The 27,513-nt window shown below is 43.8% G+C and overlaps 1 protein-coding gene across 3 annotated transcripts in view; it reads left to right on the forward strand.

Annotated features, from left to right (window-relative positions):
* cadps2 (Ca++-dependent secretion activator 2) overlaps positions 1-27,503 on the forward strand; it is a 194,818-nt gene extending 167,315 nt beyond the window's left edge. For 2 of the 3 annotated variants that reach the window (XM_040133507.1, XM_040133506.1), the window contains 5 exons: positions 2,343-2,417; positions 3,429-3,512; positions 14,315-14,422; positions 21,946-22,050; positions 22,700-27,503. In XM_040133507.1, coding sequence (XP_039989441.1) covers positions 2,343-2,417; positions 3,429-3,512; positions 14,315-14,422; positions 21,946-22,050; positions 22,700-22,870 — 543 coding nt within the window. In that variant the 3' untranslated portion in view covers positions 22,871-27,503. Of the gene's footprint in view, positions 1-2,342; positions 2,418-3,428; positions 3,513-3,697; positions 3,731-14,314; positions 14,423-21,945; positions 22,051-22,699 lie in introns of all 3 variants that reach the window. The other variant, XM_040133508.1, reaches the window with a different exon arrangement.
* The last annotated feature ends 10 nt before the right edge of the window (positions 27,504-27,513 follow it).

A 27,513-nucleotide genomic window follows, 5' to 3' on the forward strand; every position in this document is an offset into this window, starting at 1 on the left:
AAGTTTTCACCTGACGGCAGTGACATGCCATCGACATTAGATTCGCTCGAATTTCATTTCTTTGCTTTGTTTCTATTTCTAAGTGGGTAATTGTTCTGAGGCTGTGGTGGATTCACGAGTTATGAGAGCAGTTTGGCCACAAATTCAGGAGGCTCATCCGGCTGGTGGTGGTTTGCTTTCGAGCAGCAGAGCAGATGTTACCTTTCATGTATGGGGATAATCTCTGGGATTATCTACTAATATATGAAGTCACTCTTTATTTCTGCGTGACCCTGTAGAAAGTGGCAAAATGACCAGAAGCACCAGCAATGTTTTAACTACGGATTGAACTCTCACCTACAAATCAACTAAAGTCTCATCTGAACGGGGACGAGTTTCTGTTACAAACAACCAAGTGGTGACAGCGCTAATTCCCATCTCGAGTGAACGCAGCACAAAATCCCAGTTGGCCTTCATTAAATAACCGTGACTCTGCGGCACAAGCCTGAGTCTCAGTGTCGTCGTAAATGCAGAGGGATGTCGTCTGTCACAGGAAATGTGCATCAAAGAATTCGTCCCTTTGGGTCGATGATTCGCCCCCTCCCTCGTTCATTTCACCCTTTTTTTCTTTCTCTTTTATTTTTGTTAGATATTAGTTTAGAGTGGAGATGCTGGGAGACAGTCCTCAACCAGTGCGCTCGGTTTTCCCCTTCGCCGCAAAGCTGGAAATCATCGCGCCTTTCTTCAGACGTAACTTCCTGATATCAGCAGACGCCCTGATTTTCCACGAGTGCGGTTCAGCCGATGCGCGGCCGTGTTCAGTCGCCAGTGGGTGCTGTGAACCAGGCCGCCTGGCCCCTGACCCCTGACCCCTGACCAGCAGTCTGAAGGGTCTTGTAAAGATGTGGGTCTGAACTCGATCCAGACCTTTTGGTGTGGTGAGTTCACGGTCCGCAGCAAGGGCGTTCGACACATTTCTGCTGCCTCCGTGACAGATTCTGCCGCCCCCCCTCCCAGTTTTCCTTCTGGTTCTTAGGGAAAAGCCGCAGCCTGATTTTCATCGTGCGCACTGGTCGGTTTAACCCAGACGAGAAACTTGGATCCGTGAATTCCGCTTTTACAGACCCCGGTTGAACATTGGCGATCAACCGAAATCAATGAAAATGCTAATTCGCCTGCTGTCCTTTTGTTGCTGAGGCCATTTAAATGTGTGGCGTGGGGGGGGGGGGGTCGTGTTGAAAATGTGACCCGGTTCAGAATCTAAAACACCTCACAGAGCTGAAGTAGCAGCGGTGGCTGCTGCTCAACGATGACCCCTGACCCCTGACCAGCAGTCTGAAGGGTCTTGTAAAGATGTCGGTCTGAACTCGATCCAGACCTTTTGGTGTGGTGAGTTCACGGTCCGCAGCAAGGGCGTTCGACACATTTCTGCTGCCTCCGTGACAGATTCTGCCGCCCCCCCTCCGAGTTTTCCTTCTGGTTCTTAGGGAAAAGCCGCAGCCTGATTTTCATCGTGCGCACTGGTCGGTTTAACCCAGACGAGAAACTTGGATCCGTGAATTCCGCTTTTACAGACCCCGGTTGAACATTGGCGATCAACCGAAATCAATGAAAATGCTAATTCGCCTGCTGTCCTTTTGTTGCTGAGGCCATTTAAATGTGTGGCGTGGGGGGGGGGGGGTCGTGTTGAAAATGTGACCCGGTTCAGAATCTAAAACACCTCACAGAGCTGAAGTAGCAGCGGTGGCTGCTGCTCAACGACCAGATAAATGTTTTTAAAAGCAATAATTGTTCTTTTCAGGTTTAGCTGTGCACATGGCAAAGACCAAACAATTTCTCCTCCTCCTCCTCCTCCTCTCTGCTTTTTTTTTTTTTTTTTTTTGGACGTCTTTGTAGGGAAAAAAAAGAAGGCAAAATCAGCCATGTTAATTGAGGTAAGAAGAGAAAAAAAGAAAAGCTCTCAAGATTTGCCAGAAAGATTCAGCGCACTGAAAGAGAGCTGCCATTTGGCGAACTCGTGGAGGGGGGGAAAAAAAAAAAAAGCAAAATTAGGGCCGGCGGCGGTGACCTCCCTGGACCCGCAATTTGTCAGCGATCTGTGCGCTTTGTTGATTGAAATTTTTAATTTGGCTGTTCTTTAGACGGCCAGTGAAAGGGCATTGTCACCGAGAGATGAACTCCCCTGCTGCTGCCGCCATTCAGCGCTCAGCCCCAACCCTCTTTTTTTTTCCTCCCCTTCCTTCAAGGGAAAAGGTGCCATGAATATGTTTTTTAGGAGGAGTGTGTGTGTGTGTGTGTGTGTGTGGGTGCGTGTGTGTGTGTGTGCGTGTGTGTGTGTGTGTGTGCGCGTGTGTTTCCCACAGCAACAGTACCACTCCAAAATCGATGTCCTGATTGACGAGGCGTTCAAAGAAATGATTTCCTCCCTCGTCTCAAAGGTAAATTTCTCTCTTTATCCTCCAGTCAGATCCTTTCGCCGTCGTTTTATTATTTGAATTTTATTTTTCATTTTTCAATATTCCTTTTTTTTCAGAAGGGGGGGTGGGTCAGGCCCCACTGTTTTTAGTAACATGATGGTTTTTTGTTTTGTTATTTACATATTTACTATTTAGATTCAATTTTTTTTATTTATTTTTTTCAGTGGGGGCCAGTTAAGTTTAACCCACGCTGAAAATTATGATTTATGTTTTTTTTAATTTAATTTTTAATTTGCTTTATTATATTAACTGTATGGGTTTTTTGAATGTAGTTACTTTTTCTTTATGTTTCTTTATTTCTTTTTTCTTGAGGGATTTTGACACATTTTTTTCTTTGGTCTGCTTTTCTTTGTTTTTTTCTCTTATTATGATCATTTTTATTATAATTAACATTTTTAGTTTGAAAAATGTGCTGTTAAGCATTACTGTCGGTAATATGATGGATTTATTCACTTTTTATTTAATTATCATTTGCTATTTGAATTTTTTTTTAATATCTTGATTGTTTTATTTTCATCCATTTATTTTTTATTTATTCGGATCATTTTTATATTTGGCTAAGTTTTGATGTTGCTTCCAACTATGATGATTTTATGGCTTTTATTTCCCTTAATCAAATACATGATGTACTTTCATTTAAAACAAAAAGGGAAAACATCTACCGGTTGCAGTTTAGAGTATTTCAACAAGTTTCTAACAAAAACCAGGTTGTTGAAGAATTTTCTTGACCTTTATCTTAAAACCCGACTGGATCATGAGTCGCTGACTCAAGACAAGAGAATTTTGTTTTTAGAAAATGCTTTAAACCATTTACAATGTTCTCGCTGTACCGGCACATTGTTTTTCACCATTTTTAAGAAAATAAAATCCTAATGACTCATTTAAAGACAAAAATGAGGTGGTGAGAAGAGATTTTTGCAGGATGAAAAGTTGAAAGGCAGTGAATTGTTATTGTGCCCCCCCCCCCCGCAGTTTGCCGGTGTTTTAGACGGCGTCCTCTCCAAGCTCTCGAGATACGATGAAGGGACATTCTTCTCGTCAATCCTCTCTTTCACAGTGAGTAGCCATGTTTTTGTTCCTGGAAACAGAGAGCACCGAGCTGTTTCTTTCACCGCTCACAGAGGCAACCTGTTATTTGCTAGAAACCAGATCTTCCCGGCTGAACTTCAGTGTCATTCTTCTTCTTCTTCTTCTCCCCCGCCTCCTCCTCCTCCTCCTGACCCCCCCCCCTCCTCCGAAAGGTGAAAGCAGCTGCCAAATATGTGGAAGTCCCTGTGAGTCTGTCGATCTGCCTGCCGTTTGCTTATACAGTCTCCATATTTGTGTTTCCATCCGTCCCTCTGGTTAAAATTAAAGCAGCCTGGAAATGCAAAGCGGCCACTCACTCATGTGCTTGTTTTTTTTTTTTTTTGAGTTTGTCATCACACAGTGTTAAACATGTGTGAAAGATAAAGAGGGTTCTTATTCCGTCTGCGGCGCCGGAGCCAAAGATCGCACGGCGAGCATAATTAATTGCACTCTTCCTCGGAGACGTGATTTTTGCCGAAGCGTCGGTTTGTGGGCGGCGGCATTTCGGGTGTCGAGCGGTTAATGAACAACAGCGGCGTGGCAGAGATCAGGGGCTGCGGCGAGGTGAGCGGGAGGAGGAGACGACGGCGGGTACGAAGCAGGAGTCGGAGCGTCCTGGTGATGAGGCGTCGACGCGGTTGCGCGCCGTCGGGAGCGTGAAGGAGGGAGAGGCGTAGTCTCCAGAATTAGATCTCACGGAGATAAGATGACCCCTCATTTGCTAAAGTGATTAACAGCTCGGAACTAACAAGGTACAATTCCTCTGTGACCCGGGTCGGTTTTTCTTTTGGGTTTTTTTGCCCCTTTTACATTTTCTATTTTCCATCTTTTTAATACGAATTGTGGCAGTTTTTGAAAAAGCATCCGCTTGGATTAAAGGTGTTTTAAAATCGGTTGTTCCGAACCTCACGGGCTTTAATCCAAAAGCTTTATGGGAGAATTTCACCCAAAATGAAAATGAACACATAAAAAAGGAAAGTGAGTAATTTTCTACCTGCTTACTTTGAGTCGTTAGGCTGTAAATAGATGCCTTTGACTGCTATACTAAAAAAAATTTAAAAAAAGAACATTCCTGTTGAATGTGACCAAACAAGTTGACATTGAGGAATATTGACGTTCTCCGTAGATAATTTCTTTTTTTTTTCTAATGGTGGCGATTTAAAAAAATATATATATATTATTTATTTTTGACAGCTGAATTATTTAGAATTCCCCGCCTCACCTGCCCTCTTTCGCCAGATTGAGATATGTATCCCAGTGTCCTTGGCAGTTCTGTCAGGGCGGTGGTTGGACGTGTAAACAAGGCCAGAGTTCACGTCCGGTGGGTAAATATAAGGAGCAGCCGCTTAGCTTAGCTTAGCACAAAGACTGGAAACGGGGGGAAATAGTTAGCCTGGTTCTAATGCTTACTACTAATCGCGCCGCGTCCCGGGTGTTTAAATCGTACGAAAACCAATTGACGGACTCTGTCCTGGCCTGGAGCCTCCGATTGTTGGCGTCTCGTTTTTTACAAATCGGTTTTTGCACGGATGAAACAAATGAGACACCTTGTGTTAATGAGAACGTTTCGGAGGTGCCTGTAGGTGGATTTCGTCCCCCTTGGACAGAGCCGGGCGAGCTGGACGCAGCCTCGCATTCAACAGACATGAGAATGGTATCGACCTTCCGATCTAACGCTCGGTAGGAGGGCGAATAAGCGCCTTTCCCGAACTAAATACAGCGCAACCTTTTACTCGATCGGGTGATCTCAGTGAGACGGAGGTCACTTTTACCAGGGAGACCCGAGTACAGCGGAGAGCAAGCAAGAACAGACGCAGCCAGACACAGGAAGGCACGTGCAGCATCAGGGGACAGTCGCGGACGTCTCACTAAATAGATCCAGAGTTAGACGCTCGAAGCTGGTCAGTGGGAGTGTTGAGCTGTTGAACTATTCCTTTAAGCCTACAGCAGCTGCCAGGGGCAAATAACTCAGAAGCAAAAGATCGTAAACACATTATCTCAGAGTGTAATCCGAGGTTTTTGAGAACTGTCCAATAGCAAAGGTGCGTCTGGTTCATATACGATTACAAACACTGTAAAATCGGCTCAATTCCAGGTGTGACCTCAGCTCTTCGTCTGTGGGCTTCCATGCTATAGTGCAGGTGACGAAGCCGAGGGAGTCTCCACGCCTCGGTCCGAGCTCTTTGATGAGCTGGAACGACCAAGGTTTCTACAGAAGCCCCGTCTTCAGGGGGGGCAGGCTTTATGTCGAGCTCCGTGTCCAGACCGTGTCACTGTCATCATCCAAAAAAATTACTTCAATGATACGATGGATTTTTCTGTTATTGGCTGTCGTGGTCCTTCATGTGTTGACTGGTACACACGGGCAGGCCCAGGAATTCCTGTATCTTTACTCAAGTTTTCTTTTGTTTCTTAAAAAAAAAAGACAAAACTCATCTTGCCCCTGTATTTGCATTTCATTTTGCGGCTAGATTAGGGGCCAATTAGCGTTCTGAGATCTTCCGGGCATACGTGAATAGTACGTATGAAATGATAAGAACATCAGGCAGTAACGCGGAACCACAGTTTGTGATTCATTGATACGCGGTACTAAATTAAGAATCAGCATGAGTATGTTACGTGCAGGAGATTTTTCAAAGGGAAATTGTGTTAAAAAAGTTGCTCCCCAGCACCTGCCGCGACCTGTATTTTGTATGTTGCATTTGATAAAAACACGCCGGGAACACCAGATGTGAGAACATCCTGCCCTGAGACGTTGAACAGCTGAGATGAAGAGCGAGACAACCTCACTTAACCTCGCTTAATCCTCTGCGCCGCCGCAGCACATCCCACCTATCCCGCCATGTTCTCTGGTTCCCGTCCAGACTTCCTCCTCCGCTGAAATTATAATGTAACCGCTACCTTGGCCTTTTGGTCTTTTGTGTGGAGGGAACCTGACGCAGGTAAGCCTCTTTTCCAGGTGGGATAAAGAACGGGGGGGGGGGTTGGGGGGCGGGGCCGTTGAGCCACGACGCTAGACGCCTTCACCTCCCGCACCTTGTCACGAAAAGATGAAGCTTTCGCCCTCGAATGTTGACATTTTATTTTATTCCTTTTTTATATTTTTTCATATTTATCTGACATTTTCCGCGGGTTACTTCATACGTTTATATTCAAGGATATTTATTCTTGTCGTCGACTTTTGTCAACTATCAGCTTTTTAGCACCTTTGAAATGTTCCAGCTTGAACTTTGAGAGGTTTCGAGAATCTGTTCCGTGTGGACGAAGACAAAGACAGCCTGTCTTTCTTGTTTTCTCTTCCATCTGTGATGAATATTAAAGCATGAAAATCCCCAAGGCTGGGCATTGATGTTTTTTTTTGTTTTGTTTTTTTTTTTTTTTTTTTTTTTACCTGACCATGAATGTAAGAAGTTTGAAGCAGAGCTTGCCACTGCAATGACCCCTCACTAACACCTCCCTTTGCACAGTTGTATAAAAGCCAGAATCATCACTTTTAGATTTTCTCAGCTTTGGTAAGGGACGTTTCCTGGGTGACTAGCCTCAACTAGCTGCCTGTAAACGGTAAACACGCATCACGAGCCGTCTGCTCGCTTGGCCAAAGATGGTTTGCCATCGCCATTCTCTGCTTTTTTTTTCTTATTGATAAAGCTGGCGGGCTGAACTGACCGAGTGGATTGCGTTGTTTTTTTTGTGTGTCTTAAAAAGAGCGGCAGAGTAACGGGTCACTTTTCTGGCCCGGTTGCGCGTTGTAGCTGGATGGCGTCGTACCGACCGACGGTTAAGCGTTATTTGGGCACGTCACCTCGACACGTCAGGGCCCGTCGCCCCGAGCCGGGATTTGCGGAGCCTTCGGGCTTAAGCAGCAGCTCGTCCCGTCGGTCTGTAAAACTATAACGTTAACCAACGTTAACAGGACCTTAGGTCAGCAGTGGAGACTCTGAGCTGTCCTCAGTGTCATTTAGATGATATCTGTTGTTTTCGGCTTTAATCGTCAGCCACATTCTTCATATAACGATGAGTATTTTGAAAATAATTAAGTAAATTTAACTGTGTACTTTTTTTATCGCCCTATTTTTTTATCCATTTTGCAATTTTTCCCAAAAATACTCACTTCTTTAGCTTCAGTGAAAACAGCATCACTTATACTGTATATCTAATGTGTCGATTGTAATTTCTCATGTGATTTTATTTTTTTAATTTTTTTATTTTAGCTCTCACCAGGTGTAGATAAGTAGTTTTCATATTGTCGTTTGCAGTCTCCTTGGATGGAGCAATGACACCCCCCCAACCCCCAAGAAGAGTACCAATGGCCCCCATTTGTCCCCCATCCCAGAGAGTGCTGGATCGAACATTGATTTTAACGCTAATACTTTCCTCACTTTCATTCAATTAAAAGTGTCAGTGCGGGATCTGTGGTTGAATTGAAGTATTGTAACGTTGCTTTGCTGATAAGTGTAAAGGGTTGGAGAGGTTCGGCCGCGTGTGTTTCTCACATTGACTCACACGTGTCCAGCAGGACCGACATGTTCCCGCCTGTACAGCCAAGATACCAGCGACCGACGGCCACACATGCTCGCGTCAAACATATGCACGCTGGCAAAGCAGGGACACAAACATTGGAAGAGTTAGCATCGTCGCTGGCTCTTCACCATCTTCAACACAACCCAGCCCTGCAGGGCCGCTCCCAAGCTTCCCGGGGCCCGAAGCCCCACGCAGTTATTTCAAAAAAACACATTAGCGGACCCTTGTCAGGGGGATGTCAGGAGGTCAAGCTGGCACATGCGGTTTGCGTGATTCGTATTGCGATCGTATTTCACATGTGAAAACACGAGACCTTTCAGTATAAAACAATATAAAGTTTCCCATGTGGAATAAATTTTTTTTTTTTTTGTAAGTGAAATATTCACAAAAAACTTTATTGCCTGAGGACAAAAAAACACACACACTTCAACAGCATCAGCTGAGAAAATGTTGACTGTAAAATAAATCAAAACAGAATATTTTGCAGAGTTTAAAAGATTAATCAAATCATCGATGAATTGATCAACAGACAATGAACATTTACATAATTCAGTAAATTGTCCAAAAATACCAAACATTATCTGTTCCCTGTTCCTCAAATACAAAGATCTGATATTTGATTTGATTATAAATTCAGTCTCGTTGGTCTTTTTAGACTGTTGGTCACAGATATTTTAGTATCGTAAACATAGTTATTTTATATTATAGAAGGACATAATGCTTAGATATGTAAACACGCATGTTTGCACGCACACAACATGCACCTGGCAGAAATGAAATGAATCCAGGGCAGGAAACGGGGGCCGGTAGTGGTGCATAATTACCTGGCATTTCCCTGCCCTCCTTCCCCTCCTCCTCCTCTGCTAACTGCTCATTATCAACAGTCCTCTACCCCTCCCTGTCTGTATCTGAACACTCTGGGTTGTTTTTTTTTTTTTTGTCAAATGTTGACGAGCAACCAGGCGGCCATTATCCAAGTGGGAAGGGGATTACTGTTTTTTGGCTACAAGTGAAGAAACAATGAAGGAGACAAAACAGGCAGAGAGCAGAGCGTGACAAGAGCGCCGAGCCGCTTGAATGTTGTTTTGTTTTGGGTTTTTTTTTCATTCTGTCTGCCTTTCTTTCTTTCCTGTCGTGTTAAAGTCTTAATCTCAGTGGCTGGAACTGTGCCGGCATCTCCGATCTGTCATGCTGCTTTGTCACCTCGTCAGCACGAGAGAAAAGCGAGGTAGATGACTGAGACTAAGCCTTAAGGGGATGGAAGGGGGAAAATTGATGTCTCAAGTAACAACATGGGCAGTGATATGTTACCACTCACACACACACACACACACACACACTTGAATGTTGCAGTGCAGATTTTTCTCTCACTTTGACCCCGTCCACACTCATACAGACATATTTTGTTGACTTTAATCACTCTGTTTTGGCCCCTCCAACCTCACTTGTCTTCCGTTCACTACATAGTTGAACATGTGCCGCAATAGCAGCCTGCACTCTCCTGGTCTCGGTCTTTCCACCCGCTGTTGAACCAGTCTGCAGGGGCATTTGCTCCCATTCAGCCACGGGAGCATCAGTGAGGTCCAGCTCTGATGCTGGGTGATGAGGCCCGCCTCACAGTGGGCTTTTCATTTCGTCCCAAAGGTGTTGGATTGGGTTGAGGTCGGGGCTCTGTGCAGACCAGTCAAGTTCTGGCACACCAAACTTGGAAAACCATTTCTTTACGAGGCTGGCTTTGTGCACGGGGGTCACTGTCATTTAGAAACAGGAAAGGGACAAACACAGACTATTTCCAACAAGTTGGAAGAACACTATTGTGGAAAATATCATTGTATGCTGTAGGATTAATATTTCCCTTCACCGGAGTTGAGGGGCCTAGACCAAACCATGAAAAGCAGCCCCACACCAAAAAGGACACTGACTTTTTGGAAGTACAGTGTAAGTTGGATTTCAGAGTTGTGCTGGACTAATACTCTTACTTTTGTGTAGCACGTTTACGTTTCTTTTCATTTCCATTTCAAACACTCCTCCCAACCGGAGGTGGATCAACCAGTCGACTCGCTTGATGTGCAGGAATGCGCAACACACTGGGGTTGAGATTTGGGAGGAGTGCACCTTCCTGTGTGTCCTACGGTTGACCTTCAACGCCCTCCTCTTCATAGGTCATGAACCTTTTGAAGAAGCATAGTTCCAGCATTTACGTCAGAATTCCTTCCTCAGACAGTCAAGTTCTGTATGTTCCCAAATCTGTCTTTAGTATGTTGTCAAATAAACACTAGGGCCAATCTAGTCGAAGGGAATCAGGTGATACTTTAAAATGATCCTGGGCTTTCAGAACACTTGATATCCAGCTTGTCCAGAACAAACACCATGTTCGAGGTAATTCATCGGTTTACCTGTTGCCAGACCATGTCAGGTCAAGTACTTTGTGTTATTGTATATGTTGCCCTATGCCAAATTGACCACGACGTGGTGACGATTTGAATCAGGTGGTTGGGGAGGCTGGCATACAAGTGCAGGAAATACAGGCCCCTGTCCCTGTGCTTCATCTTCCACCCCCAGAGGAATGTCTTCTGCAACGCTGGGAAAATGAGGGCAGAATCGGAGCAGGCCATGTTTAAAGCCTGCCTTGCCAAGGCTGGTTTGGGGCTGTGGCCAGAAGGTCACATTGGCTTGTGGCAGTAACCCATAAATCCAGTAGTGATGAAGGAGGATGCCTTTCAGTCCTGAATCAGCGGGCAGGCATCCCGAGGAAAGGACCCAGTAACTTTTGGACACAGGACTTGAGGACTCAAGGACTACAAGGAGTTTGCACGTGTCATGGAGAGGTCATGGAGTCTCAGCCGGGTGACGCCAGTCTGTCAGATTGTCTGTACCCTTCGCTCAATAATGATCTTGACGAGGGATCGACATGCAGAAACAATTTTGAAATGAATCTGTATTAACGTGGGTTTGACCTGAAAGTGTCTGCTAGAAGGGATCAGAGAGAACATGACGAGCGCTGTAACACACCCGGTAACACACGTGGTTCATTTTCATCAAGATTTCGACTGCTCTCAGTCTGTCGCTCGCTGTTGAAGGCCTTTGAAACTGCTGCTGCGACTCTTTTCATCGACAGTTTTGTAACCATCAGAGGTACATGTCAAATCCTCACATTGGAGAAGTTTCTGTCAATCAGCTAATCGATGAATCAACCTATTATTTCAACTCTACCATGTTGGGTGTCTGGACTGCACGGATGCTGGCAAATGACAAAATTTACGTCAAGCATAACCTCACAGACCCTCACGACTTTGCAAATGTGTAAAGCAGAATTTGAGCCCTGCTTGGAGAAACGGTTTGTTTATTTGGACCTACGTACCGAAGAGGTGACGTAACTGTCCTCGCGAACAAACGAATCTGTCTGTATCAGGCATCCCTACTACTACATGTCAACTTTGATGCAGTGAAACAGCATCCAGAGTGGGAGCTGTCTGTGAACTCCCCGGCTCGTCCACTTTACCACAGTTGCCTCGAATCCCAGACCCAAATTTAGGCACACGATGCCATTTGCGGCAGCGGTCACACGATCTGACGGAGTGACTGTCATGATCCAGTTCTTTTTTCCCTCCAACTTTAGCATGTGACAGTTTGCGTTTCTTGTGTGTGTGGTCTTTGATAAGTAAACGGTTACATTCCCAAATTTGTTACCAGTCTCAAGCCTGCCTTTTGCCTTTAAGTGAAGCTAAATGGTCTCTTGGTTTCTTGACGCTCCATGTCCTTGTTTTTCCACCGTGGACCTGACATCCATGCTCAGCAGCGCTGTAACAGAGCACCCCCCCCCCCCTCGGGGCCAACGCAAGGCGGCTCAGAGAAAACGGGTGTGAAAGATGTCAAAGTAATTACAATAAGCATTACAGTTGTAATCTCCCTTGACAACAGGGGGTGTGAATGAACGGGGCTTTACCCACTTCTCTTGCCTCTGGCCCTGTTACTCCCAGCAGAGAAGCAGGGAAAGCAGCAGGTGATGCTGAACGTTTTGTTCGCAGTGTTGTCTGAGTGTAAACGAAAACACACACGAGACAAGTACAGAGCCTGGTAGGTGTCTGTGGGGGAAAATGGTTTTAATAAATCATTGTCTCACATTATTGATTTCTGTGCTAAATATACTTTTTTTCTCACAACCCTGTAATTTACAGAATGTGTCACCTCAAATTACATGTAAAAGTTTTTACAGTGAAACCAAAGCTTGAATTTGGTTGGTACTAAACAGCTCTTCTGATTTTTTTTTTTTTTCCACACACGACGCAGTGCGATATGAGGCCGGTTCGTTTGCTGTATCAACCGACCTCCAAAGGCGAAAGAACACACACACCTGGCCAATCACTGCTTTGTCGTCTCTGACTAAAATCTTAACCAAGCCAAACAACATGAAAAATCCCTAACACGTCCTTTGGGAAGTTGTATTTCCAAACAAGGCCAACTGGAAAGTATTTCCAGTTGAAGCCCAATTCGAAAAGTATTAGAGCGCATGCAGTAGTCCGTTGACAAGTTAATTAAACCAGTTAATAAGAACAGAGTGTCTGCCCAGCCTCCGTTAATAGACAGAACATTAATCGGCATCTAAATCATTTGAGCATAAACACCGAGCATTCTTAGGTTTGAGCTCGTCAAATGTCACGACTTGCCGCTTTTCTCTGTTTCGCAAGCGACACGCTGCTATGCAGCCGAAGTCTGTTGCAACACAAATATTTATGGCAAGAAAATGTGTGACTGCCCTCAGATTTACGCTTAGCCTACCCACTTTTTTCAGTCTTAATACCAGTACTCCAATATGTGCATTTACAGAGTTATTGGCCTCTGTATCTTAAAAGAAAAAAATAGTCTGGTCATTTAAACTTCACATCAGCAGTTGTCAGGATCTGTTGAAGTGCTTACTCTAATCCACAGTGACTCAGACCTCTGCAGCAGGCGGGCAAACTGTCTCCACCAGGCTTACGGCCATTACATGGGTTTGTTTTGTTTTTTTTTCCAGCGCCCTCCACAAACATGCACGGACGCCCGCAAACTTCCGCTATTACCTGTCAAAATATGAAACCTCATTTGTAATTCGAGACGTGGTCCACGGGCCCACCGACTGCAGGGCTCCATGGTGATGATTCACTCGTTGGTCCGTGGGACCCTCGAACCTCGTATGTCTCCTTTCAAAAACACGGCGAATACGAAACGACCAACATATTTATAAAGTCAAGAAGAACGAGGAAGCGAGTAGAAAACAACACGTGTGCTGTACAATGGCGACATACAGTCACTGTCAAAGCTGACACCCAAAAAAGTCGCATACTGCTCTGCCTGCTTTCTTCTTCTGCTCTGGACTTAAAGCGTATTGCTGTAGACTTGTGCTCAGCGCCAACTGCAGTGTTGCAGAGTGCAGATTGCACATTTACTGGACAAAAACAGTTTTACATTAGGCTCCATGAATAGTATACAGAAGGAAAACTGCATTGTGTTTATTGGTTTTGGTTCACCTTGCCCCCACCGTAGGTCTGTATGCCCACAGTGAAACCAGAAAGCTCACAGTGAAACTGGGGGCTTTGATCCATTAGCACAGACACAGTATAGTTAATAAATACACAACATATTGAGAGTTGGAGATTTGTACAGTTTGAAAACGATGGATCGGGTCTTAACGCGTTCGTTGCATCTGTCGGCGTAAGTGTGGATTGTCACGTTTGTTAACATTTAAGCAAGACGAACAAGTAATTCGTGTCCAAAACAGTCCAGTCAAGGCTGATGTGGATCGGTGTAGACGTGGATCGCCCCGTAATTCCTCCTCCAAAGCTCTGTTTGGTAGATTGTTTGTGATGCGGTCAGTGATACAGAGGTCTGGAGGCCGGGCTAGGAACATGTCTCGCGGCAGAAAGACTGAAGAAAGAAACCCTCAATGAGAGTGTGCAGAAGCTAGTGGAAGTGATGCCATGACCTCAGCTTTCTATGCATGATCTTCCTGTTGACATTATTATTATTTGGGAGTCTGTTCCATCTCAGTGTAATGAAAAACTCTGCTGCTAAATTTGAAGCTTCGCTGCTGTTCTGAATGTGTGCAATCCGTGTACCGCCAGCAGGCTTCATGGCTGAAGTGAGATGTGCACCATGAATACCAGACGTGTTCACATGTTTAAGACCAAACTGAGCAAACTGCCTGCTGTGAATGTCTGACATTGTTCTCTCTGTAGTCAGCCTCCAAACTTCACCTGTCCTCAGGTCTGTCCGTGTCCTCTCCCCTGCAGAAACCAGGGATGGACCTGGCCGACACCTACATCACCTTCGTGCGGCAGAACCAGGACATCCTCCGAGATCGCGTCAACGATGAGCTCTACATCGAGGAGGTGTTTGATGTGAGTGCTGATTCTTGTCTTGAAAGATCATTTCATTTTTATTGCAACTTGGGTCGTATTTTTATTTTTTTAGATTGTTTTTCCCTCCCTTCAGCCGGCCTTTAGCTGTCCTTCAGTTGATCAGAGCTCAAGACATAAAAACGTGGTAACGGTGAATAACTGATTCTCCAGGCACGTTCACCTATGAGCTGCGTTCACGGCCTCCACAGACAAAACTACACTGACAAGGAATGTTTCTTCTAGCTCGGATAAATACCGCAAGAACAGAATGTCTGTTTCTCAATATATCTCAGCAATGATCTGTTGGTAGGCTGTTAAATGCTAAAGAAATCAGATGTTCAAACCTGGTCAAGCACAAGTAAAGACGTAAACAGTGATTTTAACATCTCTAAACCATCTAAACACCAATCTAAAATGGGCAAGTACCTCTCCCCTCTTACTGCTTTGTGTTCGCAAATGATATATTTCAAGGTTCGTTTAGGATATCAGGTTTCTGGAAACAGCTCTCAGATGTTTCAGATGTTTTCACCATCCTCTTTCTGTTTTATTTTTGTCATTTTTTCAGTATTCCCCAAACAAATCCTCGCGTCCTCCTCTACCTCGGTCATTTCCTCCTTTTTACTGTGGCTCCCAGCAGTTGTTGTTGTCTGATCTCCATTTCATACTTATCAAAGCTTTTTCTTCCCTGTTGATCCATAAAGAAACACAGGGTGAAGCTGGGATAAAGCCTATCTAACAACTTAGAGATTTAAAAACGCATTTATCCTGCATTCACAGATTCTCTCCAAGCCACTGATGTGAGTCTACTCTCTACCTTTACTTGTTTATTTGAATATAAACGGGGAAAACAGGTTTATGATGGACTGAGGCAGGCATTAGGATAGTATCACTCCCTCTCTTTATTTGATTGGTTCTGTGATTCCATATGCAGAGTTTGAATGAAGTTCCCATTCCTCACTGGATACAAGTCCCAGTAGCGGTGCCTCCAGTTTGAAATGTATTTCCCGTTAGTACAACTGCACGTGTTCCTGGGTGGGAAACTGGTGAGGGATCGTGTCCTTGTGACTACACGAGTGACTCCTTCTGGTCAGTGACGGGGAATGTGGTACATCCTCCAGGTCAAGCCCATCAGGGGCAGGTGAAAATAAACAGATGGAGACACGGAGACTCATTTAAACCTGTCATTTCAAATGTCGCCTATCAGGATAAATTCCAGATGTGATTTACACTCACCAAGAGCTTGATTAGGAACACTTGTAGATCTGCTTATTGATGCAATTATCCAATCAGCCAAAATGATGTGGCGGCAGTGCAACGCATAAAATCCTGCAGGTACAGGTCAGCAGCTTCAATTAATGTTCACATCAAACATCAGAATGGGGGAGAAATGTGATCTCAGTGACTCTGACTGTGGCAGGATTGTTGGTGCTGGTTTGAGTGTTTCTGAACCTGCTGATCTCCTGGGATTTTCCCACACAACAGTCTCTAGAGTTTTTACTCAGAATGGAGCCAGAAACTAAAAACGTCCAGTGAGGAGCAGTTCTTTGGAAGGAAACGCCTTGTTGATTAGAGAGGTCAGAGGAGAACGGCCAGACTGGTTGGAGCCGACAGAACGGCTACGGTGACTCAGACAACCACTCTCTACTACTGTGGTGAGCAGAGAAGCATCTCAGGATGAACAACACGTTGAACCTTGAGTCAGAGGGAGCTACAACAGCAGAAGACCACGATGTTCCCATCCTGTCAGCCAAGAACAGAAACCCGAGGCTGCGGTGGACACAGGCTGCACCAGAACTGGACATTTGAAGACTGGAAAATGGAGCCTGGTCTGATGGATCTGGATTTCTGCTGAGGCAGCAGATTGTAGGGTCAAGATTTGGCATCAAAAGCACGACTCCATGGACCCAACCTGCCTTGTGTCTTCAGTCCAGGTTGCTGCTGCTGGTGGTGGTTTATGGTGTGGGGAAGGTTTTCTTGGCTCACTTTGACCCCTTAATACCAATTGATCATGGTTTTAGTGCCACAGCCTGTCACAGTGTTGTTGCTGACCATGTGCTTCCCTTTATGGCCACAGTTCACCATCTTCTAACGGCTACATCCTGCAAGATAATGCACCATGTCACAAAGCAAAGGTCGTCTCAAACCGGTTTAATGAACATGACAATGAGTTCATTGTACCTCCCCAGTCACCAGATCTGGATCCAACAGAACACCTCTGGGATGTGGTAGAACTGGATATCGGCAGCGTGAGTGTGCAGCTGACAAATCTGCAGAAATGATGTGATGCAATCAGCACATCCCTTAGCCACATACTCTATGTCAAACTGGGAAATGTGACGTTGATGTTTTACTGTATCTGATCTTTAAGATATGCAGTAAATGCTTGTATGAAAGTACAGTCCGCTAATAAAAGATCTCTAGAAACTGAGCTCACAGTCAGGTGCTTGTACTGTCGGTGTGAAGTTCAATTCTCCAGTTTGAGCGCAGCAGCAGGTCGGGTTGAGGCTGAAAACACCGACAGCTTCTGTTGACCCGTTTATCACTTAGGAAACACCGAGAGCCGTCGGCTCGCTCTGCGGGAGCTGAAAACACACCTTTACTTCCATCTATCCTTCCCTCCATCCCACGCTGTCCATTTTCCTCACCGTCCAACCCCCCCTCCAGGATTCAGATTTAAAAGGATATTTTAGTGCCCAGGTGCCAAACACGCCTCAGCTCGCTGGCGTGAGTCAATGCGGCGGACGTGGCAGCTCAGACCTTCGTGCACATTAGCGGCACGAAGCAGAGCGATGGATCTCTGCCTCCCGCCGCCTCCTCTGAGGGTTTGCAGTGCTGTGGCTGAGCTGCACTGTGCTGATGTATGTTTGTTTGTGCGTGTGTGTGTTTTTTTTTGGGGGGGGGGGTACTGAGGGGAATAAGTCTAATGGAGCTCAGAAGCGCCTGGTCATGCGCCGAGAGGGAGGTGCCGGCGGGGGCCTCCAAGTGTCTCCGCTCAGCCCTTGAACATGTATCACACACACACACACACACACACACAGATACAGTGTGTGTGTAGAGCATCATGGGTATGCGATTGTCTTGCTCACGTGCGTCTGAGCGAGTCGAAGTCGAATTTATTTACGGCGCCTTTTCTTTAAACAGAAGGTTTGCTGACGACGACGGATGCAAAGGAAAAGAAAGAGGCTGTTACAGCGAGTGATATGAGAAACAGGGCAAAGACGTGCAGCATGTGCCGGTCCGTCTATGTCTATTTGTGTACATGCGCTCAACGGGGAACGTCTCTGTGTGGATGAGAATTGTGATACATGCCCTTGCGCGCGCGCACACACACACACACACACACACACACACACACACACACACACACACACACACACACACAGATTAGGAGCCAAATCACCTTGATGAAGCAGCTAAGGAGGATGAAATCTACGTGATGTGAAAAAGACAGAAAAATGCTGATCTCTCAACAAGAAGTCATTTAATCTCAGATTCAGCCTTCAAGAGTGTTTCTTTAACACAAGATAAAAGAATCAGTGAAATCAGTGTCAGCATCTTGAAACACGATAGAAAATAGAGCAGATTGCTGCACTAGAGTCAAGAGAATGAAGTGATGAAAACACAAAGGCAAATGATTTCCCTTCTAGTATTCTTTTTTTTTTTTTTTTAAATAAAATTTTAGGACTTAATTGTAGGAGCTCAAAGACCAAAGCTGAGTAGGATTTAAGGACAAAATAAAATCTTTCTAGTTTTAGCAGAATTCTATTTTGTCTGTGGGTCGTTACGTAAGTGCATCATTTTTTTCAGTTGCAGTTTTATTTACATTCAGGAATGTTCTAGAAATTAAAGTCAGCATCTTGAAAAATGACAGATCTCTGCACTAGAATCAAGAAAATACAAATGCACATAATTTCATTTCTGGCAATTTCTATGTCTAATATATATACGTATTATATGAATAAGATTTTAAGACTCAGTAGTTAAAATTAACAAAAACAACTAAATTAACCAAATTTATCAAAATTTCTATTTTTGTGCCAAAACCAGAATAATTGTCAAATGTTAAAATGACATCATTACTGTGACACCGTCAGGGACTCACCCACTGTTCATCATGTAGATATTTTACCTTAATGGGCTAAAGCAGACCCACAATGCTGTGCAGACCTCCCTCCACCCTCCTTCCTGCATATTCCTTCCATCTGTTTTCACTCTCGTCCTCTAATTGGCTCAATTAAGGAGCGCCTTCGTACTCAATTTCCACGACAGTTAACGCAGCTCGCGAGGTAACCGTCAGGCTGCTGATTAGTCGCTTCGAGGAAAACTCGCCCCCCCCCAGAGAATCAAATAAATGTTGCACTGAGCGTGCGGAGAGGGAGGAGGAGTAGGAGGAGGAGTAAACAGAAGGAAATCAGGAGAAATCATCACAGGAGCAACAAATATCATCCAGCAATTTCAAACTCCTCGAGCATCTGTTAACTCGGAGTGCGAGGCGAGTCTGAGGCGAGCTGATTAGCATACGACTCAGAAAATGATGGCGGAAGGAGGAAGGGTGAGGAAACCTGACAATATCAGAGCTGGAACGGCAGTTAAGCAATATAGTGCATTAAAACTATGACCAAACAACAAGTACAATCATACACTTAATCATGATATTTAAAAAATACATTTCTTAGGTTTATTTCTTATAGTCCATTATACCAGCAACCCTGTCTCTTAGAAGTTCCCTTCATGTTCCACTAAACTGTTTTCCATAATTACTTTGTGGTGGCGCCGTAATCGATGGGTGGAGGCAACGCACCGGAGTCGCCAGGCGGTGGGAGACGTGGATGGAGGGCGTACAGAGCGCACGAGTTAAGGTTTGGTTAAACCAGACCAGGATCTTTACCTGACCTTAACCAGGTGCTGTGAGTGTCTAAACGTAAAAACATAAAAAGTATAATGAACGTTTTACTGATACGTTCAGTATCAACGAATGTGTGACTTATATTAACGTCACTTAACATTTCTTCATTATGATACAATTATAGAAAACGTGATCCGGTTAGCATTATGTGTCCCACAAAACATATTTGTTTTTGCAAATTAGTTGTATATAAATGTAAGTTGCAGGAGACAGGGTTGATATTAGGTATGTTCAAACTGAACACACAGAAATTTTACACAAGGTTCAATTAATGTCAAAACCAAGGGCAAGACACAAGTACGCTCGAATAGACGCAAATTTGCCCCAGGTGACACAAATTGAATTGCAAATGCATTGTCACAAATTGAAAATGTTTCAAATTCAGGTTAAAATTGGCGCTCATCTCGAAGATTCATGCCTCCCTTAATGTTCAGAGACAAGAAGAAAAACGAGAGAACAGTCGGTCTAAGCTAAAAACACAAACACACACAGCGAATCTCCAGTCGCTGCATATGTTGCTAGCTAGCATTGGCTGCAGGGGAAGAATCAACATGAATCACAAAAATAGTCCACTGTTCCACTGTTGACTAAGCCACTGAAATAGCTTAGTCAACGGCAACGCACACGCCAGTGACGTCTCGACATGCATCAGCATGTCAGGATACGGTACTGTCTGCCGTGAGCAAAAGAATGAAAGATAAAACTGCAGTGGGAAGTTATTTCACCCATTAGCTGGATTGCTGGTGAAATGGCTGGTTCTGTTTACAAGAAAACAACGGCAAGCCGAGTTTGGCAAACACGCTTTTACGACGTAAATTGTTGGCCGTTAGCTTCTGTTTCCGAATCCTTTATGAAAAAGACGCTGACTGCCTGGTGATTTTTCGGATCATAAGGGAAGACTTCTTCGGAGAACAGACCCTCTGTGTATTCGCTTTGGAGAGCAAAGAAATAAAATCAGGACTTCTGGTTAAACTTGAACCCTCATTGTAAGTTAACATACATTGTTTTGTATTTAGTTGACACTTAACTACTTAGACTGAGTGAAAAACTGCTTCATTACTTTGATATAGTAATTACACGGAGCTAGCGTGAAGGAGGTCAGAGATCTCTCTCGCATTAGATGGAACCTTGTATTTGCGTGAACCCTGAATGATCATGTACATGTTTTGTATTTTGTCAAGTGCATGAAATAACCTTTGGACTGTTTTTCTCTCTTAAATTGGAAGGTAATTACAGTCTTTGCCAGTGTGAAATTAAGTCTGTCAGCGGCTCTTAAAGCGGATCTGAATATTATGGGTCATTACTGTGTCAGAGTAATGTCCCCAAGCGTTCCTGCTTGACTGGTAACTGAATAAACCCACCCGATGTGTGCATTTTTCCAGCAAGTGAGGACCACTCTTCAGGTGAGAAAAGGTGCGTTTGATTTCCCCGCAGCTGGGGCCTGGTGGTGGGGAGTGTGAAGGAAGAGCATTTAATGAAACTTACAAAGGTGGAACTTCCTTTTTTTTTTTTTCTCTCTCCTCTGAAGTTGAAAGCAGAGCCGTGGACTCCTCCGCCTGACATGCAGCATTCAGAAGTTTTCCAGTAAATTGGTGTCTTTGAATAAGTAAATGCTTAGTCCTGTTTGAGTTTTGCCGTTTTAGATGAGGCACATCCTCTGACCTTGTGTTGTAGTGTCATCGACATGGCTGAGACTAGGCGTTTCAGAAGCTGTAAGCCAGCAAACGGCAGTCGTCTAAAATCTTCTGGAATGACCAGGAATGACGACCTTAGACTGTCTTTGTTCAGAGAACATCTGTAACGCCATGAACATAATGTTTTTACTTACGTTCTTTTTAAGGATATTGTAAAAAGAAAAACGGAGCACCGAGTTTAGAGATGGAGCGTTCAATAGGCCTTATTTTATCCTTTTGTAATGCTACACTAGCACTACGCTAAGATTTTGATTTTTGATTTTTGATTTAGTTTGTCTTTAATAAACTCAAACATACACTAAAATCAGCATTTCTTTGTTTACGTCTTGGTAAATTCCAATCAGGAGCTACCGTGGGTGTGCAAGTGTGTTAGACTGCAGTTCCTATAATGTCCACTTGGTGCTGCCTCAAGAATATTGACTGTATTGAAGTGAATAGGAAAAATCCCTGAATTCTCTCTCACAAAGAGCTTTTTGACTTTGTATTTGTAGAGATTTTGGTTCTCAGTATAATAATTTCGCTTCAGATGTGAGTTTTGCAGGCATCGGTTATTATTGTATTCACCAAACTAAGCTCTGAGAGATTTTGCAGCATGGTAACGTCCCAAAAATGGAGTCCAATGGCTCAAGAAAAAAAAACAAGCATCAGATCAGAAAGGTCGGAAACTCCGTCTTATCTAAACCACCGTATCTGGAGGTCAAACTGAAAGTGAGAGTTCCTGAAATGTTGGTGATAATCCATCATTGCACAGGAAATCTGAGTGTACATAAATAATTCAAGAAAGCGGGAAGTGGGTCAGTAAACTGTGATAGATGTTTTACGACTGACAGTCTGTGTACTCACCTTTGTTTTCTCTACAAAAATAAGCTGGTCACTATCTTCTTTTTTTATTTTTTTTTGTTATATGTTTTTGCCTCTTACAGCAATGGTATACCGGCTCCATGAAGGCGGTGTGTGTTTGGTTGACTGACAGACTGGACCTTCAGCTCCACATGTACCAGCTGAAAACACTCATCAAGATTGTGAAGGTAAACAAATATAAAAGAGTATTATAGACCAAAAAAAAATGACAGCGTTCAGATGTGTATTTCCAAATAATGACTATGTATTCAGTGTGACAGGTTACCTTTACCTACCAGATCCGAAGCCTCCTTTTCTTTGCTGGGAGAAAAGAGCCGCGGTGGGTGATTCTGAGACTGACTAACCTGAATTACTGAAAACATCCTAAGTTGTGTTTTATTCGTGTAAAAACAGTCAGAACTGACATTGAAGGGAAAAATAAAGAAAAATCAAACCACGTTGAAGTGTCCTTGAAAGCGGCAGCAGCAGCGTTGTGAAGAGGTGGCGAAAGAGAAAACTGCTCAAACCGTGGCTGCCGCTGCTTTTGTCTTTTTATAGTTTGCTAATGTATAGAGGCGGGCAAGTTTAACTTGAATGCAGCGTGACAAGGAATGATAATGGCTTCTGACTGTAGGTAAAAACCCCCTCAGACGCCTCAGTCTGTCCAACACATAAAAGACTCAGCTTGTCCTTCAGCCTCAATCTTCCCGCTTTTGTCCTTCGGAACGGCGAACAGCAGCCGCTTCCTCCAGCCTGCTGCATTCCTAAGATGCTCTCTGTTTTTCCCTCCCTTCTCCTTTTACCTATCTCCCGCCTCCCCCCCTCCCGCCTCAACAGAAGACCTACCGTGACTTCAGGCTGCAAGGCGTCCTGGACGGCACACTGAACCACAAGAGCTATGAGACCATCTACAACCGGCTGACAGTGGAGGAAGCCACGGCGGCCGTCAAGGCGGGCGACGGCCTGCAGGGCATCAGCATGAGAGACAGCGACGAGGAGGACGACTAAACACAGACACACACACACACACACACACACACACAGACTGTCGCTTAACACACCCTGTTACTACCTGATTGTCGGCCTCTCTAACAGATCAGGTTAGGTCAGTTAATGATACAGTATGTGTCCCCTACTTCACTAAACAGTTCACATTAAAAGTTAAAAACTGAGACTAAAGCTGAAACTACAGTCAACAAATGTAATTTAACAATAATAATCCTGAAATATGTTGCTGCTGGACGAAATGGCCGTGCTTTCTTCGCAACAACAGGGCAGGCTACTCTAAAGCATAACCTGCTAGCGTGCCGTGTTGCGGATGCATTTTATCCACTGAACTCCCCTTCAACCAGTCTCACTCAGTGAAAACTGAAGACTATAAAACTGAAACTAAAGTTAACAAACATTGTAAAAGAACGTTGCGAAAGGTAAACGCACCAAAACCACCGTGCTGTATTGTTGAACGGCAGGGACTGCTCATGCTAACGTTGGGTAGCAAGCCAACAGCTTTTAGCTCACTCACCGCGTACATATTTTTTTCACTCAGTCTTTGCAAAATGTAAACTAAAATCAAACCCAAACTACAGTCCAGTAGTATAGTTTGATATTATGTCTGGAGAAAATAGACAGAAATAGATACACAGCTGCCATTATTGACAACAGGGCAATTAACCGTACGCTAACCCTAGCTAGTAAGCCATGTCGTTGATGCATTTTCTCCACTGAACTGTACACGCTTCAGTCAGAAGTACTCAATAAAAAGAAGAACTGAGATTACAACTACAGTCAGCAAAATAACATTATATGATAAGACTGGAGAAAATGAACAGAAATAGAAAGCCGACTGCCAGACAAAATAGCAAGTCAAGTTATGCTAGCGCTAGCTAGTGAGTCTTGTTGTTAAATCATTTTCTACTCAAGTCTACTTAACTTACTCAAGAATGAAAAATTTTAACTTTAATCAAAGTAAATAGGAGCGAATAAAGACAGAAGTCTAGTTGTATTTTGAATTGAACTTAATCGTGAGCTAAACGATATCATTACACCCCTAATGTGAATTTAGTGCCCCGCTAGCTAACTTTATCTTGCTAGCTAACAGAGAACAGAAGCTAAGGGAGACAGCTGTTACCACAGAAATACAATTAGATCATGGTGAAATAAATGTGTGATGAGATATTTTTGTCCTTTGTTACAGTTATACTAAAATATAAATATCATGTAGTCCAGCAGTTACATTGCTTTCTTTATCAACCGTGAAGGTAACTACACCGAGAAGTTCCTGCATCGAGTTTTTTTGGGGGGGGTAACGTCATACAAGATTCACACATTTTATACAACATAACCTCCACAAACTAAGAATAACATTGCCATTGTTTTGGGGGTTTTTTTTGGTTTTTTGTCAACAAATCTGTCAATGGTTTTCAACTTCCAAGCCCTCTGTGATTTATGTTGTAGATAAACATTAAAAGCCTTTTTAGGCTTTTGAACGACAGAACTTACTGGAAATACTGTGGAGAAAAACAATATCGAATACCTGATGAAGACACTTACCAAGCTTCCATTTATTTAGGACTAGGGGGACAAGGGGACACTCTTGAATAAAGCTGAATAAAGCTGCTCGTGTGCAGTAGAGGTAAAATGTCATTCATCACGAACAAAGACCTGATCTGTTGAGGAGGGACGCTCAGGTAGTGACGCACCCCCCTTTTACCCGACCTGTCACATGCTCACCGCCCAGACACTGCTGTGCATACAGTACGTATGAGTCAGAATGTACGACGAAAAGGAAGCCAAGGTGAGGCGAGACATCTGAAAGACTCTCCGGACGGTGCTGAGACGAACCTTGTCTGCCCGCTCTCACCTGCAGGGCAGGAAGCCCCGCCCTCCTCCATGCGCAGCCATACTCTGATTGATGTCACTTTGTACAGCAGAGCTCAGCGATTGCCGTCAGTGCAGCTCCTCCCTGTTTTGTTTCCATCCACAGCTGTAGCTTATTGTTCAAAACTCAAAAGGATCCGGCAGCTCTGAAACCCCAGAGACCAAGCGACCTTGCTGCCTTGTTTGTCATATTCCTCACAGCAACACCACCAAAATCCACTAAAGAGGTTTTTTTTTTCTTTTTTCTTTTCTTTTCTTTGACAGGAAGCTTGGAATTGTAAGGTTCAGTCTAACTGGTTTTATCAGAGCTCAGTTATCCACTTTCACTTTCCTCACCAGTAAATCAACAGCATCGGTCGTTTGTTTAAACGTGTAAAACAACCTCACGTTTTCCTGACAAGCAACCCCGCGCGATTGTGCAAATTATGACCGATGTGTCTGATAAGCAAGAACAGAAGAAGTGTGACAGTGTAATAGCACCTCAGCGCTCAAGGTTGGGGTGGATTGTTGGGTCAACAAAGCATCTGACCGCTGTTGTCATCCTTGACTGTATGAAACAATTGTTGACCAACAGTCCAATGTCAGTTTTGTTTAACAATGATTACAATCTTTCTCCAACCTTGAACAAGTAGCTTTAATTGGCAAAATTTAATCAAACCTTAACAATACAGGTGGCAGATCAGAAAAAACTCGTGGGGTGTTTTTAGAAAACGATTTTTTTGTTTTTTAGACTGAAGGACTTAGTGACCCGCAATGTGAACAACATACTGATGATTTAGTTTTTTTTTTTTTTTAGCCTTGCCTTATCGTTGGCCTGAGGGTGCCGCCAGAGGAAAGGTTAGATGTGTCTAAGTGAAAACGCTGACCCAATAGCAGCGGCGGTAGAAGACAGCCAGGAGGTCATTAGGATTCATCTTCGAGGGATCGTTTGGTTTTTTGTTTTTTAAGAAAACTTACACTGGACCAACATGTGGGACGGCCCAACTGTCCAACCAATATCACCATTCTTTGTCCCACAGCCGTCCACCTCTGTTCCCCCATGTTCCCTTACATTCATACTGGACTAATCTATGACACAAAACTCACGTCAAGTACCAAAGTTTCTTTGCTAGTCTGTCTTTTATGTAGCGTTAGAGAAAGCAAGGTCGAGGTGATCAACCTCACAAACCAAACAATTGATCTCGGCTTTTGTCAACCTTCGCCGTGATCTTTCCTTTAAAGTAGGCAAGTGTTTTAGTTGCCTAAACTTACCCAAACCTTAACGGATGATTATAGTTTTACAGTTTGGGTCTCTATGGTTTTGTCCATCAGTACTATTAACATTGTGCTCATCAAGTTAACTTCTGAGATGTGAGAAAAACAGTGACATCTCCAAAAAGAAGGTCAAAGGGGTTAAGAAAGAAGAGCAGGCAAACGATCAAACGGATTGGAAAGAAGCTAACAGATTATCCAGATTATCTAAACCATTGTCAGTGACCTCAAACTGACAGTTAGTGCACCTGAAATTTCGATAATGATCGAGAAAAGAGGACTGTGAACTATGTTGGATGTTTACAATGGACAGTTTGAGTCTTAATTTTACCGTTAGCCTCTGTTTTCCCTTTCAGATAAGTTTGGCTAACCTGGAGGTTTGTTTCCAACCTGTGTAATTGTCTGACAGCTCGTGTTTCTTTACCTGTTGGACGTTGCTGTTAAAGTAACTTGTAAAAATGATGCCCAAACCTACGAAAACGAGACCCAAATTGTAATAAACCAGAATTATCCTTTAACCAGACCTTAACTAGAGTGTATTTGCCGCAGTCTTTCCTTAACCTTGATCATGTTGTAGTTGCCGAGCTTTGATATTGTCAAAATGGAAAAACATTAGCATTTAACATCAAAAACTTTGACATTGACAGAATCGAGGGTTTTTCATATTCAATATTACGTTTTTGTCTGGCAATAGGGTTTAGCTGTCAGGTTAAAAAAAAACCAAAAAAAAACACTTAATAGCTGAATGTTTGATGTTCAGTGTCTTAGATCTGCAGTCGCACTCTTACAACTCCGAGCTGACGAAATGTTGCTGTGGTTGCTGTAGCTTCCGAATCTGAACCTTCTGTAGCTCATAAATGTCCCCACTGCTAAACCAGGACCGGTGGTCTCAGGTGATGCAGAAAAGTAAATACTGCTGCGGGTCCGGGCTCTGCGAAACAGGGACGACACGAAGAGTCGGTTTTCACCACATGACGGTCTTAAAGGGGTGTTGGGATTGCATAAGAACTGGAAGTGAAAGCGGGGAATAATTGTTCATAAACACAACTACATGTTGGTGTAGTTGCAGATCTGCTGTCATCTCTGTTCATTGTGATATTTACTGTTGTGGAGAATTATATTGAGCTGTGGAGTGGTATGGTCGTTCTGCCTGATGTGCATCATATCCAACATCGATCAAAGTCTTAAGGAACGCGCCAACAAACTGAAAAAAGGTCTGGACTTTTTTTAGCAGGAACGACCCGGGAGCACGTGGTTCTGTTTTTAATCTGTTTATTGTGTTTAATCTGAGTAGCTGTGAGCGGACGAAGCCTCTCGTCACTGCTCTTGCTTCATTCTCTACTGTCTGTTTGCGTGTCGTTGAGAAAAAAAAAAAGAGTTTTATCTGTAAATTCAGTGTAGATCCAGTTCGTGTCAGTGCAGTTCAAAGGGCCAAAAACTAACGGACAGAAATCTATTTGAAGAAGTATATTTATATTGTCTTAATGTGCACCTGTTTTGTTCAGGTGTCTATTCTAAGTGTC

This window comes from Xiphias gladius, chromosome 8 (assembly GCF_016859285.1).
Source record: "Xiphias gladius isolate SHS-SW01 ecotype Sanya breed wild chromosome 8, ASM1685928v1, whole genome shotgun sequence".
In the NCBI taxonomy this organism is placed as follows: domain Eukaryota; kingdom Metazoa; phylum Chordata; class Actinopteri; order Istiophoriformes; family Xiphiidae; genus Xiphias; species Xiphias gladius.